Source organism: Cervus elaphus, chromosome X (genome assembly GCF_910594005.1).
Source record: "Cervus elaphus chromosome X, mCerEla1.1, whole genome shotgun sequence".
In the NCBI taxonomy this organism is placed as follows: domain Eukaryota; kingdom Metazoa; phylum Chordata; class Mammalia; order Artiodactyla; family Cervidae; genus Cervus; species Cervus elaphus.
Window position 1 is genome coordinate 119,779,056 of NC_057848.1, and position 21,158 is coordinate 119,800,213.

At 40.1% G+C, this 21,158-nt stretch overlaps 1 protein-coding gene across 1 annotated transcript in view; it reads left to right on the plus strand.

The window, feature by feature from the left end:
* Positions 1-21,158, plus strand: part of DGKK (diacylglycerol kinase kappa) — a 161,096-nt gene that overhangs the window by 96,670 nt on the left and 43,268 nt on the right. The window contains exons 10-13 of the mRNA XM_043897422.1: positions 13,531-13,633; positions 18,704-18,887; positions 19,610-19,718; positions 20,488-20,627. Of these exons, the coding sequence (XP_043753357.1) occupies positions 13,531-13,633; positions 18,704-18,887; positions 19,610-19,718; positions 20,488-20,627 (536 nt within the window). The remainder of the gene's footprint in view (positions 1-13,530; positions 13,634-18,703; positions 18,888-19,609; positions 19,719-20,487; positions 20,628-21,158) is intronic.

A 21,158-nucleotide genomic window follows, 5' to 3' on the forward strand; every position in this document is an offset into this window, starting at 1 on the left:
GGAGGAGAAAAGGGGGAGTCAAAAGGGGAGAGAGCAATCTAGCCAGTAATCAAATCCCTAAGTACTCTCCATAGCCTGGAACACCCAGAGAGATTCACAGAGTTATGTAGAGAAGAGAAGAGGGAGGAAGGAGATAGAGGTGACCAGGAGGAGAAAAGGGAGAGTCAAAAGGGGAGAGAGCAATCAACCCAGTAATCAAATTCCTAAGTGAAAATGGATACCAAAGATTAGATTCTTAGAGGTACAAAAGTGATAACAAATATCAAAAAGCAAAGATTAAAAACCTAGAATAGAGGTTAGACTCTCAAAAATACAATACAAAAAATACAAAACATAATTAATCACAAAAATTTTTTTAATATATATGGAACTTGTTTTTAAAAAAATAGGGGTTTTTTTTTGAAAAGTAATAGTAGGCTATAAAAATGAAAGTTAAAGGAGTAATACAAAACTAATTTTTTAAAAAAATTAAAAAGTGGTAATAGTAAAAATATATCTAGGAATTTCTCTTTGGCTGTTGTGGGCAGTGTGGGGTCAGTTCAGTATCAAATGGTCCCTTGTTCTGGCTTGTACTTGTTCTAAAGGTCTATAGGTGCCCTTCAAACGCACAGTCTCCAGTATCAAATGCAGGGTTTTAATCTGTTGCACCTGTCACTTCCAGAGCGGTTCCCTCTTTGTTTATTTTCGCTTTCTCTGTTTGCAAGTCTCTTCAGTATCTAATTTCCACCCTGACACAAGGGGGCAAAGGTGGCCACTTATTTAGGCTCACTTGTTCAGGTGTGTCGTGGGGAGGGAGGGACACTGCAAACAAATACCACTGGTATGTGGGGGGAGTGCTTGCAGTGGATGGACCACACTAGGTTTGCCACAGCCCAAGGCAGTGTGTATTTCCCAGGTCTACACTGCTCAGGCTCCAGGGTGCTCTGCAGGGGCATTGTCCCAAGTGGGCCCTGCATTTCATGCAATTCCCAGGCATAAGCCACTCAGATTCTCCGCAGGGGCACAGACCCAGATGGGCTGTGTGTTTTGTACCCTTCCCAGGTCCGAGCAGCTCAGGCACCTGGGTGCTTGACGAGCGCGCTGTCCCAGGTGGGCTGCGCATCTTATTAACCTCCCTGGTCCTGGTCACTCGGTTTCCCAGGTGTGCCACTAGAGCACAGCCCCAGGTGTTTCGTGTGTCTCCTCTAGGGAGCTGATCTCAGGCTGTGGCACTCCTGACAGATGTCAACCTTCCAGGATCCCAGGAAGATGTGGTTAGCAACTGGGAACCTGCTCAGAGTTAGGTGGAAGATGCGGTCTCTGGGGCCGAGATTGCAGCAGCCCCTTGCCTTCCGGCTCTGGCTGTCACAGGCCTGCCTCTCTGCCTCCGGGGAGGGAGGGCCCTATGTGGCAGCCAACTTGCTCTCCTCCGATATCCGGTCAGTCCTTTGTTCTGTGATCGTGCCAGGGGTCACTGTGAGGCTTTAGAGCCTTTTTCAGGAAAAGTCTTTTTTTTTTTTTTCTTTTTTTGTCTCTGGTGTTCCGAGGATTTGGGTTGTTATCTCACATTAGCTCCTTCAGATTGTCCTCAGGGCATTCAGGCCCAGCCCTTACCCTAAGGACCAATGACGCAGCCCACGTCCCCCTGCCCAACGCCCACTTGCTGCTGGAGGACATGAGCATCTGGGCCACTTCTCCGCCGGCAGTTGTGGCTAGGCGCATATTCTGTGGATTTTTTTTTCCCCTCCCAGTTATGTTGCCCTCTGAGATTCCAAAACTCCCCACAGACAAACCTGTGAGAGGGTTTCCTACTGTATGGAAACTTCTCCTCCTTCACAACTCCCTCCCCAGGAAGGGTCTCCATCCCTAAATCTTGTCTCTGTTTTTGTCTTTTATATTTTGTCCTATCTCCTATTGAAGAGATTGGGCTGCCTTTCTGGGTGCCTGGTGTCCTCCACCAGTGTTCAGAAGTTGTTTTGTGGAAGTTGCTCAACATTCAAATGATCTTTTGATGAATTTGTGGGGGAGAAAGTGGTTTTCCATCCTATTCCTCTGCCATCTTGGGATTGCCCTCCTCCAGTTTTTTTTTTCCCTTGCTTTTTATTTATAGTCTCATAGCATTGTGGTCAGAAGAGTTGTTTGATATTATTTCAATTTTCTTAAAATTTATTGAGATGTTTTCTTCAGCCTAACATGTGATCTATTCTGGATAATTTTCCATGTATAGTCAAAAATAATTTATTTTCTGCTGCTTTTGAGTGGAATATATATATAAAGAACAGTTTGTCTTGTGTATTAAGGGCAATATTTCCTTATTGGTGTTCTAGATCGATGATCGGTTTATTGATATGTGGGTTGTTAAAAACCTATTATTGTGTTACTGTAAATTTCTCCCTTTATGTCTGCCAATGTTTGCTTCATATAGTTATTTGCTCTTGTGTTGGGTATATATATGTTTTCAATTGTTGTATGTTCTTCTTGGTTTGATCCCTATATCATTATGTAACATCTTCCTTTGTCTTTGTTACAGTCTTTGTTTTAAACTCTATTCTGTGATATAACTATTACTATCTTGGCTTTTATTTAATTTCCATTTGCATTGAATACTCTTTTCCATCCTCTCACTTTCAATCTGCATGTATCTTTAGATCTGCAGTGAATTTCTTGTAGGTGCATATATATTTCTTTTATTAATCCCTTCAGCTCTACATACTCTGGAGCATTTAGTTCATTTATATTTAAAATGACTACTGATAGTATGTGCTTATTGCTATTTTGTTCATTATTTTTGTATTTCTTTTTGTTCCTTTCTTCTTTTCCTCTCTTCCTTTGTGATATGAAGGCTACCTTTAGTGTTATGTTTGGTGGCTCAGAGGGTAAAGTGTCTGCCTGCATGCAGGAGACCTGAGTTCGATCCCTGGATCTGGAAGATCCCCAGAGAAGGAAATGGCAACCCACCCCGGTACTCTTGCCTGGAAAATCCCATGGACAGAGAAGCCTGGTAATCCACAGGGTAGCAAAAGAGTCAGACACGACTGAGCAACTTTACTTTCACTTTCTTTAGTGTTATGTTTAGATTCTTTTCTCTTTTTTGTATGTATGGTTGTTGTTCAGTCACTCAGTCATGTCCAACTGTTTGTGACCCCATGGACTGAATCATGCCAGGCTTGCCTGTCCTTCACCATTTCCGTGAGCTTCCTCAAACTCAGGTCCGTTGAGTTGGTGATGCCATCCAAGCATCTCATCCTCTATCATTCCCTTCTCCTCCTGCTTCTATCTTTCCCAGCATCAGGATCTTTGTATGTATATCTAATAATTATATATATATATTGATGTTGTGGTTGTTTAGTCTCTAAATTGTGTTCAACTCTTTGTGACCCCCTGCACTACAGAACACCAGGCTACTCTGTCTTCCACTATCTCCCAGAGTTTGCTAAATTTCATATCCATTAGGTAAGTGATACTATCTAACCATTTCATCTCATCCTCTGCCACCCCCTTTTCCTTTTGCCTTAATCTTTCCCAGCATCAGGGCCTTTTCCAATGAGTCAGCTCTTTGCATCAGGTGGCCAAAGTATTGGAGCTTCAACTTAAGCATCAGTCCTTCCAATGAATATTCAGGGTTGATTTACTTTAGGATTGACTTGGTTTGATCTCTCAAGAGTCTTCTGCAGCACCCCAATTCAAAAGCATCAATTCTTCAGTGCTCATCCTTCTTTATGGTCCAACTCTTACATCCATACATGACTACTGGAACAACCATAGATTTGACTATACAGTCCTTTGTCAGCAAACTGATGTCTGTTTCTCAATATGTTGTCTGGGTTTCTCATAGGTTTCCTTCCAAGGAGCAGTCAGTTAGTCAGTTCAGTTGCTTGTTCCTGTCCGACTCTGCAACCCCATGAATCGCAGCATGCCAGTCCTCCCTGTCCATCACCAACTCCCAGAGTTTACTCAAACTCATGTCCATCGAGTTGGTGATGCCATCCAGCCATCTCATCCTCTGTTGTCCCCTTCTCCTCCTGCCCACAATCCCTCCCATATTCAGGGTCTTTTCCAATGAGTCAACTTTTCGCATGAGGTGGCCAAAGAATTGGAGTTTCTGCTTCAGGATCAGTCCTTCCAATGAACACCCAGGACTCATCTCCTTCAGGATGGACTGGTTGGATCTCCTTGCAGTCCAAGGGGCTCTCAAGAGTCTTCTACAACACCATAGTTCAAAAGCATCAATTTTTCGGCGCTCAACTTTCCTCACAGTCCAACTCTCACATCCATACATGACCACTGGAAAAACCACAGCCTTGACCAGACGGACCTTTGTTGGCAAAGTAATGTCTCTGCTTTTTAATATGCTATCTAGGTTGGTCATAACTTTCCTTCCAAGGAGTAAGCATCTTTTAATTTCATGGCTGCAATCACCATCTGCAGTGATTTTGGAGGCCAAAAAAATAAAGTCTGACACTCTTTCCACTGTTTCCCCATCTATTTCCCGTGAAGTGATGGGACCAGATGCCATGATCTTAGTTTTCTGAATGTTGAGCTTTAAGCCAACTTTTTCACTCTCCTCTTTCACCTTCATCAAGAGGCTCTTTAATTACGCTTCACTTTCTGCCATAAGGGTGGTGTCATCTGCATATCTGAGGTTATTGATATTTCTCCTGGCAATCTTGATTCCAGCTTGTGCTTCTCCCAGCCCAGCGTTTCTAATACTCTGCATACAAGTTAAATAAGCAGGGTGACAATATATAGCCTTGATGTACTCCTTTTCCTATTTGGAACCAGTCTGTTGTTCCATGTCCAATTCTAACTGTTGCTTCCTGACCTGCATACAGGTTTCTCAAGAGGCAGGTCAGGTGGTCTGGTATTCCCATCTGTTGAAGAATTTTCCACAATTTATTGTGATCCACACAGTCAAAGGCTTTGGCATAGTCAATAAAGCAGAAATAGATGTTTTTCTGGAACTCTCTTGCTTTTTCGATGATCCAGCAGATGTTGGCAATTTGATCTCTGGTTCCTCTGCCTTTTCTAAAACCAGCTTGAACATCTGGAAGTTCACGGTTCAAGTATTGCTGAAGCTTGGCTTGGAGAATTTTTTTTCCATTTATTTTTATTAGTTGGAGGCTAATTACAATATTGTAGTGGTTTTTGTCATACATTGACATGAATCAGCCATAGATTCTTGGAATGCAGTCCAAGTATTCCCCATCCCGATCCCCCCTCCCACCTCCCTCTCCACCCGATTCCTATTTGAATCAGTTCTAATAAGATGGATGAAACTGGAGCCCATTATACAGAGTGAAGTAAGCCAGAAAGATAAAGACCAATACAGTATACTAATGCATATATATGGAATTTAGAAAGATGGTAACGATAACCCTATATGCAAAACAGAAATAGAGGCTTGGAGAATTTTGAGCATTACTTTACTGGTGTGTGAGATGAGTGCAATTGTGCAGCAGTTTCAGCATTCTTTGGGATTGCCTTTCTTTGGGATTGGAATGAAAATTGACCTTTTCCAGTCCTGTGGCCACTGCTGAGTTTTCCAAATTTGCTGGCATATTTCATGCAGCACTTTCATAGCATCATCTTTCAGGATTTGAAATAGCTCAACTGGAATTCCATCACATCCACTAGCTTTGTTCGTAGTGATGTTTTCTAAGGCCCACCTGACTTCACATTCCAGGATGTCTGGCTCTAGGTGAGTGATCACACCATTGTGATTATCTGGGTCGTGAATATATTTTTTGTACAGTTCTTCTGTGTATTCTTGCCACCTCTTCTTAATATCTTCTGCTTCTGTTAGGTCCATACCATTTCTGTCCTTTATTGAGCCCATCTTTGCATGACATGTTCCCTTGCTATCTCTAATTTTCTTGAAGAGATCTCTAGTCTTCCTTATTCTGTTGTTTTCCACTATTTCTTTGCATTGATCACTGAGGAAGGCTTTCTTATCTCTCCTGGCTATTCTTTGGAACTCTGCATTCAAATGGGAATATCTTTCCTTTTCTCCTTTGCTTTTTGCTTCTCTTCTTTTCACAGCTGTTTGTAAGGCCTCCTCAGACAACCATTTTGCCTTTTTGCATTTCTTTTCCATGGGGATGGTCTTGATCCCTGTCTCCTATACAATATCACGAACCTCCATCCATAGTTCATCAGGCACTCTGTTTATCAGATCTAGTCCTTAAATCTATTTCTCACTTCCACTGTATAATCATATGGGATTTGATTTAGGTCATACCTGAATGGTCTAGTGGTTTTCCCTACTTTCTTCAGTTTAAGTCTGAATTTGGCAATAAGGAGTTCATGATCTGAGCCACAGTCAGCTCCCAGTCTTGTTTTGCTGACTGTATAGAGCTTCTCCATCTTTGGCTGCAAAGAATATAATCAAACTGATTTCGGTGTCTGATTTCGGACATCTGGTGATGTCCATGTGTAGAGTCTTCTCTTGTCTTGTTGGAAGAGAGTGTTTGCTATGACCAGTGCATTCTCTTGGCAAAACTCTGTTAGCCTTTGCCCTGCTTCATTCCATACTCCAAGGCCAAATTTGCCTGTTACTCCAGGTGTTTCTTGACTTCCTACATTTGCATTCCAGTCCCCTATAATGAGAAGGACATCTTTTTTGGGTGTTAGTTCTAAAAGGTCTTATAGACCTTCATAGAACCTTTCAACTTCAGCTTCTTCAGCATTACTGGTTGGGGCATAGACTTGGATTACCGTGATATTGAATGGTTTGCCTTGGAAACGAACAGAGATCATTTTGTCATTTTTGAGATTGCATCCAAGTACTGCATTTTGGACTCTTTTGTTGACCATGATGGCTACTCCATTTCTTCTAAGGGATTCCTGCCCACAGTAGTAGATATAATGGTCATCTGAGTTAAATTCACCCATTCCAGTCCATTTTAGTTCGCTGATTCCTAGAATGTCGACATTCACTCTTGCCATCTCCTGTTTGACCACTTCCAATTTGCCTTGATTCATAGACCTAACATTCCATGTTCCTATGCAATATTGCTCTTTACAGCATTGGACCTTGCTTCTACCACCAGCCCCATCCACAACTGGGTATTGTTTTTGCTTTGGCTCCATCCTTTCATTCTTTCTGGAGTTATTTCTCCACTGATCTCCATTAGCATATTGTGCACCTACCAAGCTGGGGAGCTCCTCTTTCAGTATCCTATCAATTTGCCTTTTCCTACTGTTCATGTGGTTCTCAAGGTAAGAATTCTTAAGTGGTTTGCCATTCCCTTCTCCAGTGGACCACATTCTGTCAGACCACTCCACCATGACCCATCTGTCTTGGGTGGCCCCACACGGCATGGCTTAGTTTCACTGAGTTAGACAAGACTGTGGTCCTGTGATCAGATTGGCTAGTTTTCTGGGATTATGGTTTTAGTGTGTCTGCCCTCTGATGCCCTCTTGCAACACCTACCATCTTACTTGGGTTTCTCTTACCTTGGACGTTGGGTATCTCTTCATGGCTTCTCCAGCAAAGTGCAGCTGCTGCTCCTTACCTTGGACAAGAGGTATCTTCTCACTACTGTCCCTCCTGTATATGTATACATTATATATGTGTGTGTATGTGTGTGTGTGTATATATATATATATATATATGTATTTATCACATGTTCTTTATCCATTCACCTATGGATGGACACTTATAATGGTTCCATATCTTTGTTATTTTAAATAGTATTCAGTAAACATAGGGGTATGTATATCTTTTTGAGTTAGTGTTTTTATTTCTTTGGATAAATACCTAGAAGTGGAATTGATGGATTGCATGGTAGTTCTATTTTTAGTTCTTCTGAGGAATCCCCATAATGTTGTACATAGTGGCTGAATCAATTTACACTCCCACCAACATTGCACAAGTGAACCTTTTCTCCACATCCTCACCATCAGTTGTTGTTTCTTGTCTTTTTGATAACAGTCATCAGGAACTTGTGAGGTGATATCTTATTGTCATCTTGATTTGCATTTCCCTGATAATTAAGGATGTTGAGCATCTTTCCATGTGCCTGTGGCTATCTGTATGTCTGCATTGGCAAATGTCTGTTCAGGTCCTCTGCCCATTTATTAACCAGGTTTTTTTTTTTTATTGAGCTGTATGTGTTCCTGATATATTTTCCATATCAACCTTTTTCTGGGTATATCATTTGCAAATATCTTCACCCAGTCAGGAGGCTGTCTTTTCATTTGGTTGGTGTTTTCCTTCACTGTGCAAAAGTCTTTGTTTCATATAGTTCCATTTGTTTGTTTTTGCTTTTGTTGCCTTCCCTGGGGATACATATACAAAAAAAATATCTCAAAGAGCTCACTGCTTATGTTTTCTTCTAGTTTTATGGTTTCAAGTCTTACATTTAAGCCTCTAATCCATTTTATTTTATTTTCATATATTTGTAAGAAAGTGGTCCAGTTTCACTCTTTTCAATACAGCTGTCCAGTTTTATTGAAGAGGCTGTCTTTTTCCCATTTATATTCTTATTGTCTCTTTTGTCATAGGTTAGCTGATCATACGAGTGTGGATTTATTTCTGGACTCTCTGCTTTGTTCCCTTGATCTGTGTGTCTTGTTTTTGTGCCAGTTCCATACTGCTATGAATTCTATAGCTTTGTGGTATGGAAGTGTAACAGCTCTAGTTTTGTTCTGTCCAGATTGCTTGGCTATTAGGAGTCTCTTGTGTTTTAAGAACTGCTTTTTTTTCTTGTTCTGTGAAATATGCCATTGATATTTTGATAGGGATTGCATTTAATCCGTTGATTACTTCAGGGAGTATGGACATTTTAACAATATTGAGTCATCCAGTTCATGCCTGTGGTATATTTTTCCATATTTTGGTGTGTCATCCTCAGTTTCTTTAATCATTGTCTTATTGTTTTGAGGTTACGGGTCTTTTTACTTCCTTGGTTAAATTTATTCCTAGGTATTTTATTATTTTTGATGCAATTATAAATTGGATTCTTTTCTTCATTTCTCTTTCTGATAGTTCATCATTAGTGTATAGAAATGCAACAGGTTCCTGTATATTAATTTTGTATCTGCAAATTTCTTAATTCATTAGCTTTACTACATTTTTGGTGCAGTCTTTGGTGTCTTCTCTATATAGTGTTCTGTCACCTGAAAATAGTGACTTTTACTTTTGCTTTTCTCATTTTGATGCTTTTATTTTTTTTTTGTACCCCATTGCTATGGCTAGGTTGAGGATTTTTGCATCTGTATTTATCAAAGATATTGGCCTGTAATCTTCTTTCTTGTAGTGTTTTTGTCTGGTTTGGTATCAGGATAATGGTGGCCCTATAGAATGAGTTTGGAAGTATTCCTTTGTCATTTCTTTAAAAAGTGATAGATATTAACTCTTCTTAAAATATTTGGTAGAATTCATCATGAAGCCATCTGGACCTTGATTTTTCTATGCGGGAGTTTTTTGATTACTGATTCAATTTCATTACTAGTAATGAGTTGAGTCTATTCAGATTTTCTGTTTCTTCATGATTCTGGGTATTGGGCAATTATATGATCTAGACGTTTTTCTATTTATTCTAGGTTGTTTAATTTGTTGGCATATAATTATTCATTGTATTCTCTTATAATCCTTTGTATTTCTGTTGTGTAAAGTTGTAATTTTTCCTTTTTAATTTCTGATTCTCTTTTTTTGGGTGCTCCTTTTTTTTCTTGATCAGCCTAACTAAATATAAGTTTCTTGATTTTGCTTGTCTTTTTAAAGAACCAACTCTTACTTTCATTGATCTTTTGTATTTTTTAGACTCTATTTCATTTATTTCCTCTATGATCTATTATTTTCTTCTTTCTCCTAAGTTTGGGCTATGATTATTCTTCTTTTTATAGTTCCTTTAAATGGATATTTAGATTCTTTATTTGAGATTTTTGTTTCTTGGAGTACACCTGTATCATTATAAAGTTCCCTCCTAGGGCTGCTTTTGCTGTGACCCATAGATTTTCAGACATGCAAAAGAATGCTCAAACTACCCTACACTGTGCTCATTTCACATGCCAGCAAGATTATGCTCAAAATCGTTCAAACTAGGCTTCATCAGTACGTGAACCAAGAAATTGTAAATGTACAAGCAGGGTTTTGAAGAGACAGAGGAATCAGAGATCAAATTGCCAATATTCATTGGATCATGGAGAAAGCAAAGGAGTTCCAGGAAAACATCTACTTCTGATTCATTGACTACTCTAAAGCCTTTGACTGTGTGGATCACAACAAACTGTGGAAAATTCTTAAACAGATGGGAATACCAGACCACCTTACCTGCCTCCTGAGAAATCTGTATGCAGATCAAAAAAAAAAAAAAAGAAAAAACCAGTTAGAACCAGACTTGGAACAACTGACTGGTTCAAAATTGGGAAAGGAGTATGACAAGGCTGTATATTGTCACCCTGCTTATTTAACTTGTATGCAGAATATATCATGCAAAATGCTGGGTTGGATGAATCACAAGCTGGAATCAAGATTGCCAGGAGAAATATCAAAAACCTCAGATATGCAGATGGTACCACTCTAATGGTAGAAAGTTAAGAGGAATTAAAGAGTCTCTTGATGAGGCTGAAAAGGGAGAGTGAAAAAGCTGGCTCGAAACTCAGCACTAAAAAACTAAGATCATGGCATCTGGTCTTATCAATCAATGGCAACTATTAATAGAAGGGGGAAAATTGGAAGCGGTGACAGATTTTATTTTCTTGGGCTCCAAAATCACTGCAGACAGTGAATGCAGTCATGAGATTAAAACAAGGCTTGCTCCTTGGAAGGAAAGTTATGACAAACCTGGACAGTGTATTAACAAGCAGAGACATCACTTTGCTGACAAAGGACCATATAGTCAAATCTATAGTTGTTCCAGTAGTCATGTATGGATGTGATAGTTGAACCATAAAGAAAGCTGAGTGCCAAAGAATTGATGCTTTCAAACTGGTGCTGGAGAAGACTCTTGAGAGTCCCTTGGACTGCAAGGATATCAAACCAGTCAGTGTGTTAGCCACTCAGTTGTGTCCGACTCTTTGCAGTCCCATGGACTATAGCCTGCCATGCTCCTCTGTCCATGGGATTTCCCAGGCAAGAATACTGAAGTGGGTTGCTGTTTCCTTCCTAAAGGAAATCAACCCTGAATATTCATTAGAAAGACTGATGCTGAAGCTGAAGCTTCAATAATTCAGCCACCTGATGTGAAAAGCCGACTCACTGGGAAAGACCCTGGTGCTGGGAAAGACTGAGGGCAGGAGGAGAAGAGGTTAACAGAGGATGAGATGGTTAGATAGCATCACCAACTCAATGAACATGAATTTGAGCAAACTCCAGGAGACAGTGGAGGACAGGGGAGCCTGGCGTGATACAGACCTTGGGGTTGCAAAGATTTGGACACGACTTAACACTGAATACAACAACATAGATTTTAGAGTTGTTTCCATTTTCATTTGTCTCAAGGTATATTTTGATTTTTTTATTGACCTATTGGTTATTTAGCAGCATGTTGTTTAGTGTCCTTATGTTTGTGTTCCTTCCAGTTTTTTTTCATGTAGTTGATTTCTAGTTTCATAGTGTTGTTTTCAGAAAAGATGTTTACCATGATTTGAATCTTCTTATATTTAATGTGACTTTGTTTTATGGCTTAGCATGTGATGTATCTGGAGAATGTTCTGTGTACACTTGAAAAGAATATGTATTCTGCTGCTTTTTTATGGAATGTTCTATGTATATCTATTAAGGTAATCTCATCTCATGTGTTAAGGTAATCTAATTTGTTAAGGCCAGTGTTTCCTTATTGACTACCTGTTGGCTGATGTATCCATTGATGTAACTGGGATATTAAAGTCCTCTAAAATTCTTGTATTTCTGTCTCTTTCTTCAGTTATTTCTGTTAATATTTGCTTTACATATTTAGGTGCTCCTCTGTTGAGTGCATAAATGTTTACAAATGGTATATATTCTTGTTGGATTGACCCCTTTATCATAATTTAATGCCCTTCCTTGTTTTGTTACAGTCTTTGTATTAAAGTCTGTTTTGTTGGATATAAGTATTGCTACTATGGCTTTCTTTAATATCCATTTGCACTTTCAGTCTGTGTGTGTCTTTAGATCCGAAGTGAGTTTCTTGTCGGCAACATATATGTGCCCTGTTTTGGTATCCATTCAGCCCTCTATTTCTTCTGATCGGAGAATTCATCCATTTAAATTTAAAGTGATTATTTTGGGGGGGGGGAATAGGATTTTTTTTTAATTTTTTATTAGTTGGAGGCTAATTACTTCACAACATTTCAGTGGGTTTTGTCATACATTGATATGAATCAGCCATAGAGTTACACGTATTCCCCATCCCGATCCCCCCTCCCACCTCCCTCTCCACCCGATTCCTCTGGGTCTTCCCAGTGATTATTGATAGGTATTTACTTACTGCTATTTTGTTCACTGTTTTCTGGTTGTTTTTGTAGTTCTCTGTTGGTTTCCTCTGTAGTTCTCCTCTTGGTTTCTTGTGTTTTGATGGATTCCTTTAGTAATATGTTAGGGTTCCTTAAGAAAGTAAATCTAGTAACCATCAGTGACATACTGAACAGCACAGGGAATTCTCATCAACATTCTATAATAAGCTAAATGAGAAAAGAACATGAAAAAAGAATATAGACATGTACCTGTATAACTGAATCACTTCACTGTATACCTAAAACTAACACAACATTGTTAATCAGTTATATTCCGGTATAAAATAAAAATTTTAAAAGAAAGTAAATCTTAAGTTTTCATCACAAGGAAAAAAATGTAACTATGCATAATGATTGATTTAACTAGACTTACTCTGGTGACAATTTCACAATGTATACAGATATCAGGTTGTTATGTTGTATACCTGAAATTAATGTAATGTTTATTTCAATTATATTGTCATTAAAAAATAAGACAACTCTGGTTGTCCTCTGGACCTTTTAAAATTACTTTTGCCTAATTAGGCCAGGTTCATGTCATCTAGTAACTGTGTAATTTTTCGGGAAGTGATGCTTGAAGATATCAGAAATCTGGGAAGTATGCCATTAGTGGGGAAGGTAGCTGAGTCTTAGGTTTTTTACCTTCCAGTTGTTTGACCTTGAGCAAAATCCTTTTCCTCTCTGAGCTTTGGTTTTCTTATTTCTAAAACAAATTTAATAATGTCTTCCCTAACACACATCACTGTTGTAAGGTTTGAAGTATATTAACATTTTATCAGGATTAGCACTCTTATACTGCAAGCAAACTCCCCATTCTGTAGGCCACTAAAATGTGCCCTAGGACTGGCATCTACTCAGTGCCTATAATAGTATCTTCCGAAAGGCATCTTTGAAAGGAACAGGGTTCAGAAACCACATTCAGGGATGATGCAGGCTCAAAATGGAGAAAGACATTGAGTCAGGAGTATGTGTATGGCACCAAATCTCAAAAAGGGAGTTTTGAGTACTGAGCACTTAAATTTTGGAATTGAGACAAAATGATGCTCTATGTTATCCTTTTCTCACCCCACTCATGTATTTTTTTTTTTTTTCTTTCTTCTCTTGTCGTTCCAGGTGCACGACGACTGCAGGAGACGGTTTTCCAAGGAATGCTGGTTTGGAAGTCATCGATCATCAGTCATTCCTCCCACTGCCCTGAGCGACCCCAAAGGTGATGGTGAGTAGCTAAACGTTAATCTCAGAAATACACTGGGGAGGGAGGGAAGGTTCAATGCCTGGGGGAAATGACTGCAATTAAATTATTCTGGTCAACCAGTCAAGCATTTCTGAAAGTACGAGTGTGCAAATGTGTAGAGCATGACTGTGTGCTCAGTTGCTCAGTGTGTCCTACTCTTTGCGACCCCCTGGACCATAGGCCACCGGGCTAATCTCTGTTCATGGGATTTTCCCAGCACAAATACTGGAGTGGGTTGCCATTTCCTCCTCCAGAGGATCTTCCTGACCCAGGAATCAGACCTGCATCTCCTGTGTCTTGTGCATTGCAGGCAGATTCTTTACTGCTGAGCCAGCAGGGAAGCCCCTATGTGTAGAGACAGCTCGTGATTTTCTTTAGACCTTTGGGATGGTGAATGTTGATGTATCTCTATGTGGGGATGTTCTTTGTAGCCTCTGTCACAATTGTTTCCAAATGATCAGAAATCATTTCAGCTTTTTCATGATTTCCAGACACTAGATAATCCATGAAATAATTTTGTTTGTTTGCTGCCTACTTCATTGCCAAGGAAAACCCAACATTAGCTGGGAGCAGAGAAAGGAAAAGAAAGAAGAGTATATAGTTTCCTTAGAGAACAGAAGGGGGAAGGATTCCTGTAATCATTACAACAGTTTTAGAACTAGACATAGCATATGTGCACATACATGTATGTGAGCTGCTCTAGTCTTTTCCAATTTCTTTCCTAACTCCAACACAAATACAGACAGACATTGGTACATGGAATGAGCCACTCACACAGTTTTCTGCAGGCAAGCATACTTATATGTCCCCATGATGACATGCTCAGGCACATATCCCTCACTCAGGGATGCATGCATATAATAATCTCAGATCTATTCAAATATTTATCCACATAGATTCACCTACAAGATAGGTGACTAGAGAGGTCATGAGACTGACACCTTGGTACATAATAGATACTTGATTGGCTAGGAGAAAAAAGGGACTATGGGAAAGATAGAGTTGATAGAACAGGAACAGTTGATAGCCCTAGTCAGCCAAGTGTATTCAGGCTCCTAGTGAAAGTCAATGAAGTCCTGAATCTGAAGTCCTGAGACTGCTCACCACTATAGGGACCTGGGGAAGATGTCTTTCAGGAGACTGAAGGATAGCCACTTCAGCATCTAATAAATAACTCCCAAATAAGTGTTAAGGGGCTGCCACCTCTTCTTTGTAGTTGGCCCAACAGGTTCTGTGTTTCCTGGCCTGGTGGAAGTTAGAGTTTTTTAGTTTGCTTTTTCCCATCCTATATAATTTCTTATTCCTGTTATAGATGGTCAACTAATAGCATTGCTTCTTCCTTTTGCTTTTCACCAATGTCATATTATTGCTTAGAAGCACCTATGCTAAGCCATTCTTTTTGTGTAGTGACTTATATTAATGCCCCCATGAATTAGCCTTTCATCCTTGTCATCTGCAGTCTTGATCCAACTGAATGTCTCTCTTGAGAACCCGTCATTCTAGCATGTATTACTTGGTTTCTTAGGAGTATCTTTTACAACCTCCGTATCTTCTTGACTTTTTCTGGTTTCTTGGTCTAGGCAGATATGCTCCTTAATGGATGGATAGGTCTCCTGTTGGGAAGTCCCACCCATCTTGGAGATGATAAAAATCATTAAAAATTATTTGGGCCAACCCCTCTGGCAAAGCTAGGGAATCCCTTCTCCAGCATCCCAGAGTGGAGGCATCTGAGGAAACACGTGCCATTGTTGAGTAGCACTCATCTATTCATTCATTATTTATTCAGTCAACAAACTCTTAATTTCTGAGAATGTCTTCTAATTTCCCCCTTTTCCTACCCAGTCTACTTGGTCAATTTCTTCTCTCATCCTAGAGGGTGAGAACAAAGTTAATTCTTATCTCCTGTTTAAAGGTTTCTGTAATTTCCCCTCCCCACTTCTCTTGACAAATAAATCACTTTCTTTGCTTTGAACCCAGAACACATAGCTCAGAGCACTTACCACACTACATTATAGTTCATCACATGAATGTCTCCTACTCCAGACTGGGAGCTCTTGTACCACTAGCACTTAAACCTGGATACATGGCATATGCACAGTCAGGATTTGTTGCATGAATTAATTAATACATTTACTGAATACCAAGTGTATGTAAGGCTCAGTGATGAACAATGTAGAGAATAGGATATGACTAAGACAGAATCCCTGATTCACATGGGGGCAAAATTCATATGCAATATTTGTCAAATCTGAGAATGCATCAGAATCATCTGGAAGGCTTGTTAAAGCACAGATTTCTAGGCCCCAGTCCTTGCCCCACAGCTTTTGATTCAGTAGAGCTGAGTAGGGCACAAGAATTTTCATTTCTAACACATCCCCAGATGATGCTGATACTACTAGTCCTGGGAGCTACTCCATCATGTACTAACTGTGTGACTTTGGACCAGTTACTTAACCTCTCTTTGCCTTGTGTACCATTTGTTTTCTGCCAATAGGGAATAAATTTGTACTTGGATGCCTTATGAGGGTTAAATGAGGAGTTAACATTTGTAAAAGAGGATTTTAAAATACAGGAAGGGGAACAGGAAGCCAACCTTAACATCCTTTTGTGGTATGAACTGAACAAGTTTGAGAGTGACTGTTGGCTCCTTGGTTTGGGGTGCTGTGATTATATTAATGTAGCTCAAAGAAGCATGAGCTCTTTTTTGAAAGGCTCTTTCAGACTGTTGACTCATCTGGAGCTTAAAGTCAAGTAAATCCCCTAAGCCCTTTTCACACTTTGATGCTGCCAAGCCAAGTTCCTATTGTCCTGTTCTGCTGCAATTTATGCCCTTGGGCCTAAAGGCCAAGCTTCATATTTATCCCCTTTTCAGCTATTTGACTTTGACCCAACTGCTTGTTAAGGTCATTTGTCAATCTTGATTCTGTCATCCAGTGGTTCTCCCTCCAGCTGTAGGTACTTCAAATTTGACAAGTCAGCCTTCTATATTTTTATTTTAATTAGTTAAAATTGCTGAATAATGCAGGACATTCCCTTACAATTAACATTAGCCTACTCAAAAGCAACCTTGTGGACATGATTATTTACTTGGTTATGAATCTTCCTAACATTGCTATATTCTAACCCACATTGCTATCCATGTAGTAATCTTGCCACCTTGTTCACAGGATTCATCTAACACTTATTGTCATTTTATCTTGTCCCTGTCACCTCTCTCCCTCACTCCACAGTAGCCATGCTCTTCTCTTCACTGTCCCTAGACATCCCAGGCCATATCCCTTCTCTGGGTAGCTTCTTAATCTTCCTCCTGACCCCTAAAAAAACTCTCCCCCCAGATATCTGCTTTGCTTACTACCTCCCTTCATTCAAATCTAATCTCAAATGTCATCTCCCCAGAGGAACCATTCCTGACCATCTTGTCTAAAATAACATCCCCTTCAGTCTCCATCTCCTTTTCCTGCTTTATTTTTCTTCATATCGCATTATTTTCTATATTTATTTGTTATGGTCTATGTCCTTATATTAGAATATAAGTTCCACAAGAGCAAAGATTGTTTCTATCTTGTCCTATCATTATATATCAGAACATAACAAGGACAAGCACAAAGAATGCCCTCAATACATATATGTTGAATGAATGAATGTCTTAACTACCATTATTTTAACATATTTTTTTGTAAAAAAAAAAAAAAGTGTTAAAAAGGGATAACGTGTTCAAGGAGGATAACTACTTCCAGGCTATGCTACTGAAGGGACATATCAGACTCCTCATGTAGTTATGAGCCCTGGCAAGCCCTGAAAATTTAGTGCATGACAGCCTAACTGGTTCAGGATGCCTTCAAGTTCCACTGGCCAGTGAGTAGAACTTGGCCCATAGAGGAAGCTTGCTTTAGACTTTTCCAGGTAAAATAGCCACAAAATCTGCTTAAGTCATAGTCTTCCTTCAGGCTCCTTTTTTTCCAGGCTACAACAAATGGGACATTTCAACCTGCCTCTCTCCCACTGGCCCACACCATTCAGGAGCAACCCACATCCTTCTTCCTCTTTGCACTTATTTTTGCTGGGGAATCCCTGCAAAGCCATGAGCTCAGAGATTTGGGGGCTCACAATTTGTCTAGCATCTCCTATGAGGCCATTGCTCACTGCCTGTCTCCCTGCCAACAGACTCTACGACTCAGCATGAGCTGGCAGGCTTTGGCAATTTAGACTGTTATTAACTCCATTTCTCTATGGGGAGTTTTACTACTGAGGATTATTAAAAGCTTCTGTCTTGTCCAGACAATTTCCCTATAGTCTTGTTTCCCCTGAAAGTTGATATGATAACTTAGATTGCTCTACCAGAGCCTTAGAGGAGCAATTAAAGCACCCTGCTTCACCCCATGTTGATATCTTCTGTTGGTAGTTCCTGGCTGAAAGGCAACCTTTCCTACCTATCTTTCCTGACCTTATATCTTCTCAGTGTAGCTACTGAGCTATCACTCACTGAGCTAGTACTCATTAGGTGTGCTGATCCTTCTCCTAAACTCTCAGTCTTCTCTTTTCTTAGTTTCCCCTTGGCATTTTATTGATCTTTGGTTGTGGTACCAATTTTTTATTCTTTGTGTTACAATACACTCTTGTGTATGTCTGTCTCCCTAGCTTGAGGGCAAGGTCTAGAACCCTAGAAGTGTCTAGCATGATGATTGGTATGTAGTAGTTACTTAGGAAATATTGGTTACCTGGCAACAGATGGGCAAAGACCAGCTGGGTTTTTTTTTTTTAATGAAAGCCCCTTTGGGTTGCATCTGACTTCCCTTCTGTTCTTCAGTCTCAGAGGCACAAGGAAGCTGTGGGAGGTATTAGATGCCTGTTATCTTGATGGTGGTGATGGTATCATGGGTGTTTACATATGTCTAAGCTCATTAAATTGTACACATTAAATATATGCAGTTCTTTGTATATGTTATACCTCAATAAAGCTGTTTTTAAAAGTCTGCAAAATTTGATGTTAAGTCATCTCAATGGCCCTTTTCTTTTTTCTTTTCCTTTTCTTTCTGTTGTGTGCATTATTAGGCCAATTAGTAGTATCTCCAGACTTTTGGAATCTTGATTGGTCTTCAGCCTGTTCATGCCCCCTTCTCATCTTCATCAACTCCAAAAGCGGCGATCATCAAGGGATCGTCTTCCTCCGGAAATTCAAGCAGTACCTTAACCCATCTCAAGTGTTTGACCTGTCGAAGGGTGGACCTGAAGCCGGGTAAGCATAGGGTAAGGGATGTAGTTGGGCATATAGAAATGATTCCCCTCTCTACACATTCTAGAGTAGGATAGGCTTCCTGGAATTAGTTCTTGTACCTGGGCAGGAAAGATCTATTTTCTCAAGACAGGACATAAACACAGCTCCAGAACATCTTGAGTTGGCTGGCTAGAGGACTTTTAGCCCTCTCCAGAAATCCTTTCAAGCCTATGTCTTGCTCTCAGATTTGCTTCATCTTTTCCAGTTGGGAAAGGCAAAACTGTGTCTCCTGACTTCAGAGGAGGAGGCAAACTGATATTACTATACACCTTTCCTGTCATTCGCTCTTTATCCTGGGGCCAAGTAGATATATCTCTACTAGAGGGCTATATTATTTAGAGACCATCTGGCTGTTCAGCCCTGGTTTCTGTGAACCCACTGGCAACTATGCAAGACATTCTTCCTAGGCCTCAGCAACTAGATTTGGCTAGGCCACTAGTAACTTACAGAACAAGGTTGAGCCAACAAAAATGTGGGTCAAGGCAAGGCCTGCTCTCCAGGATTGCCTGTGGGAGCATTTCCTATGATCTTAAGTACACAGAGAGATAGAGGTTAAGGAAAAGGAGACAGGTAACCTAATAGCAGAGTGCAGAAGAAGCAGTCCTTAGCTCCTGGCACATTGTAGGAAAGTTTTAAAACTTGTCAGTTCATGAAATGACTGCCCTTTCCCTTCTTCTTTCCAGGCTCTGCATGTTCAAGAACTTTGCTCGCTTTCGTGTGGTGGTTTGTGGTGGAGATGGCAGCGTGAACTGGGTCTTATCTCTGATTGATGCCTTTGGATTACATGAACAGGTGAGTTCCTAGCTCATTTAGTTTAACCATCACTAGAGAGACTAGGAGTATGAAGCTGCTTATCCCATGACGTCCCCGTCTTTACTCTCTTTGTCTATAGAATGTATGTTTCCTACTGGTATCACAGTCAACTTGACTGGTAGATTCCCAATCTAAACCTATACCATTTTGGGGTCTATCAATAGGAAGGAGAAAAGAAGAAATTAGCAGAAAAAATGAGCAATGCTCTATTCCCCAAGCCCCAAGATGAAGATTTGAAGGGGAGGAGAGCAAGCAAAAAAGAAGTGGCATCAGGCAGCATTCAACACCCATTCCCTATGCTTCCTGAGGCCACTTATTTTCTTTGCTGAGTCTCAAGTGTAGCAGAATGTTCCTCTACCTCTACCTCACCTCGCTCTCCCTAAGTAGCCCCCTACTCTTCTGACTGCAGTAACTTTGTCTCATTGAGGCACCTCATCTCCTTGGACCAGCCTAGATAAAAATTTGTGGCTATGTTTCTCTTTTAGAAGCATAACTACAAATATTGGCATATTCCAGCAACATTTCCACTTACCGAGAAAGTTCTGTATTGCCAAGAGTGGGACCCAACCACTTAGGGAAAATTTCACTCAATTTCAAACATCTTCCTATTACACTTCCTAAAATCACAAGTCCTTTATTGCCACTGACTTTGAGACCATATTATTTCCCAAAAAGCACCCTCTGGGTCCTTTGATGGGTAGATCTTGGTAGGATTGTCTGAAAAGGGTGCCTGGTATTGTTCTTGCAGTGTCAGCTGGCAGTCATCCCTCTTGGAACTGGTAATGATCTGGCCCGTGTCCTCGGCTGGGGTGCATTCTGGAACAAAAACAAGTCACCTCTGAACATCCTCAACAGAGTAGAGCAAGCTGGTGTGAGGATTCTAGACAGGTGAGTGGCTGAAAGATCAGGTCATTGTGGCTCTTCCAGTCCCTTGCCAGTTACTCTCAGTTACATTATCTCAGTCAGGGATGTTCTAAACTCCTTCACAGAGCCTCATTGCTTTTCTGGCTCAAGTGCAGGGAAATTTGGGGGATCTTGTTTATTAAGAAAAAAGGATCTACCATGTATCCTTTAAACATCACTGAAGCCCCTCTTCAAACTTAAAAGATCCTAGAGCAGGAACCCCCATTAGTAAATTTCAAGAGTTCTTGAACCTCCTTAAAATCGCATAGCTAATTATCTGTGTAAGCATAGTTTTTCCTTGGGAAAGTTTCCATCTTTCTATTCTAAGATTGTATAAAACATTATAGTTCTATAGCTTCATCGAGTTCTCAAAGAAATTAAAAAGAGGATTCATAACCAATTGGCCTGGATTATTTGTGCCCTAGAAAAGAGAGAATATTGCCCTCTAATCTTCTGAGAAGAAAGATTTTCCATGAGGTTTCTATTTGATTTATGGCTGCTAATAAGACTATCCTT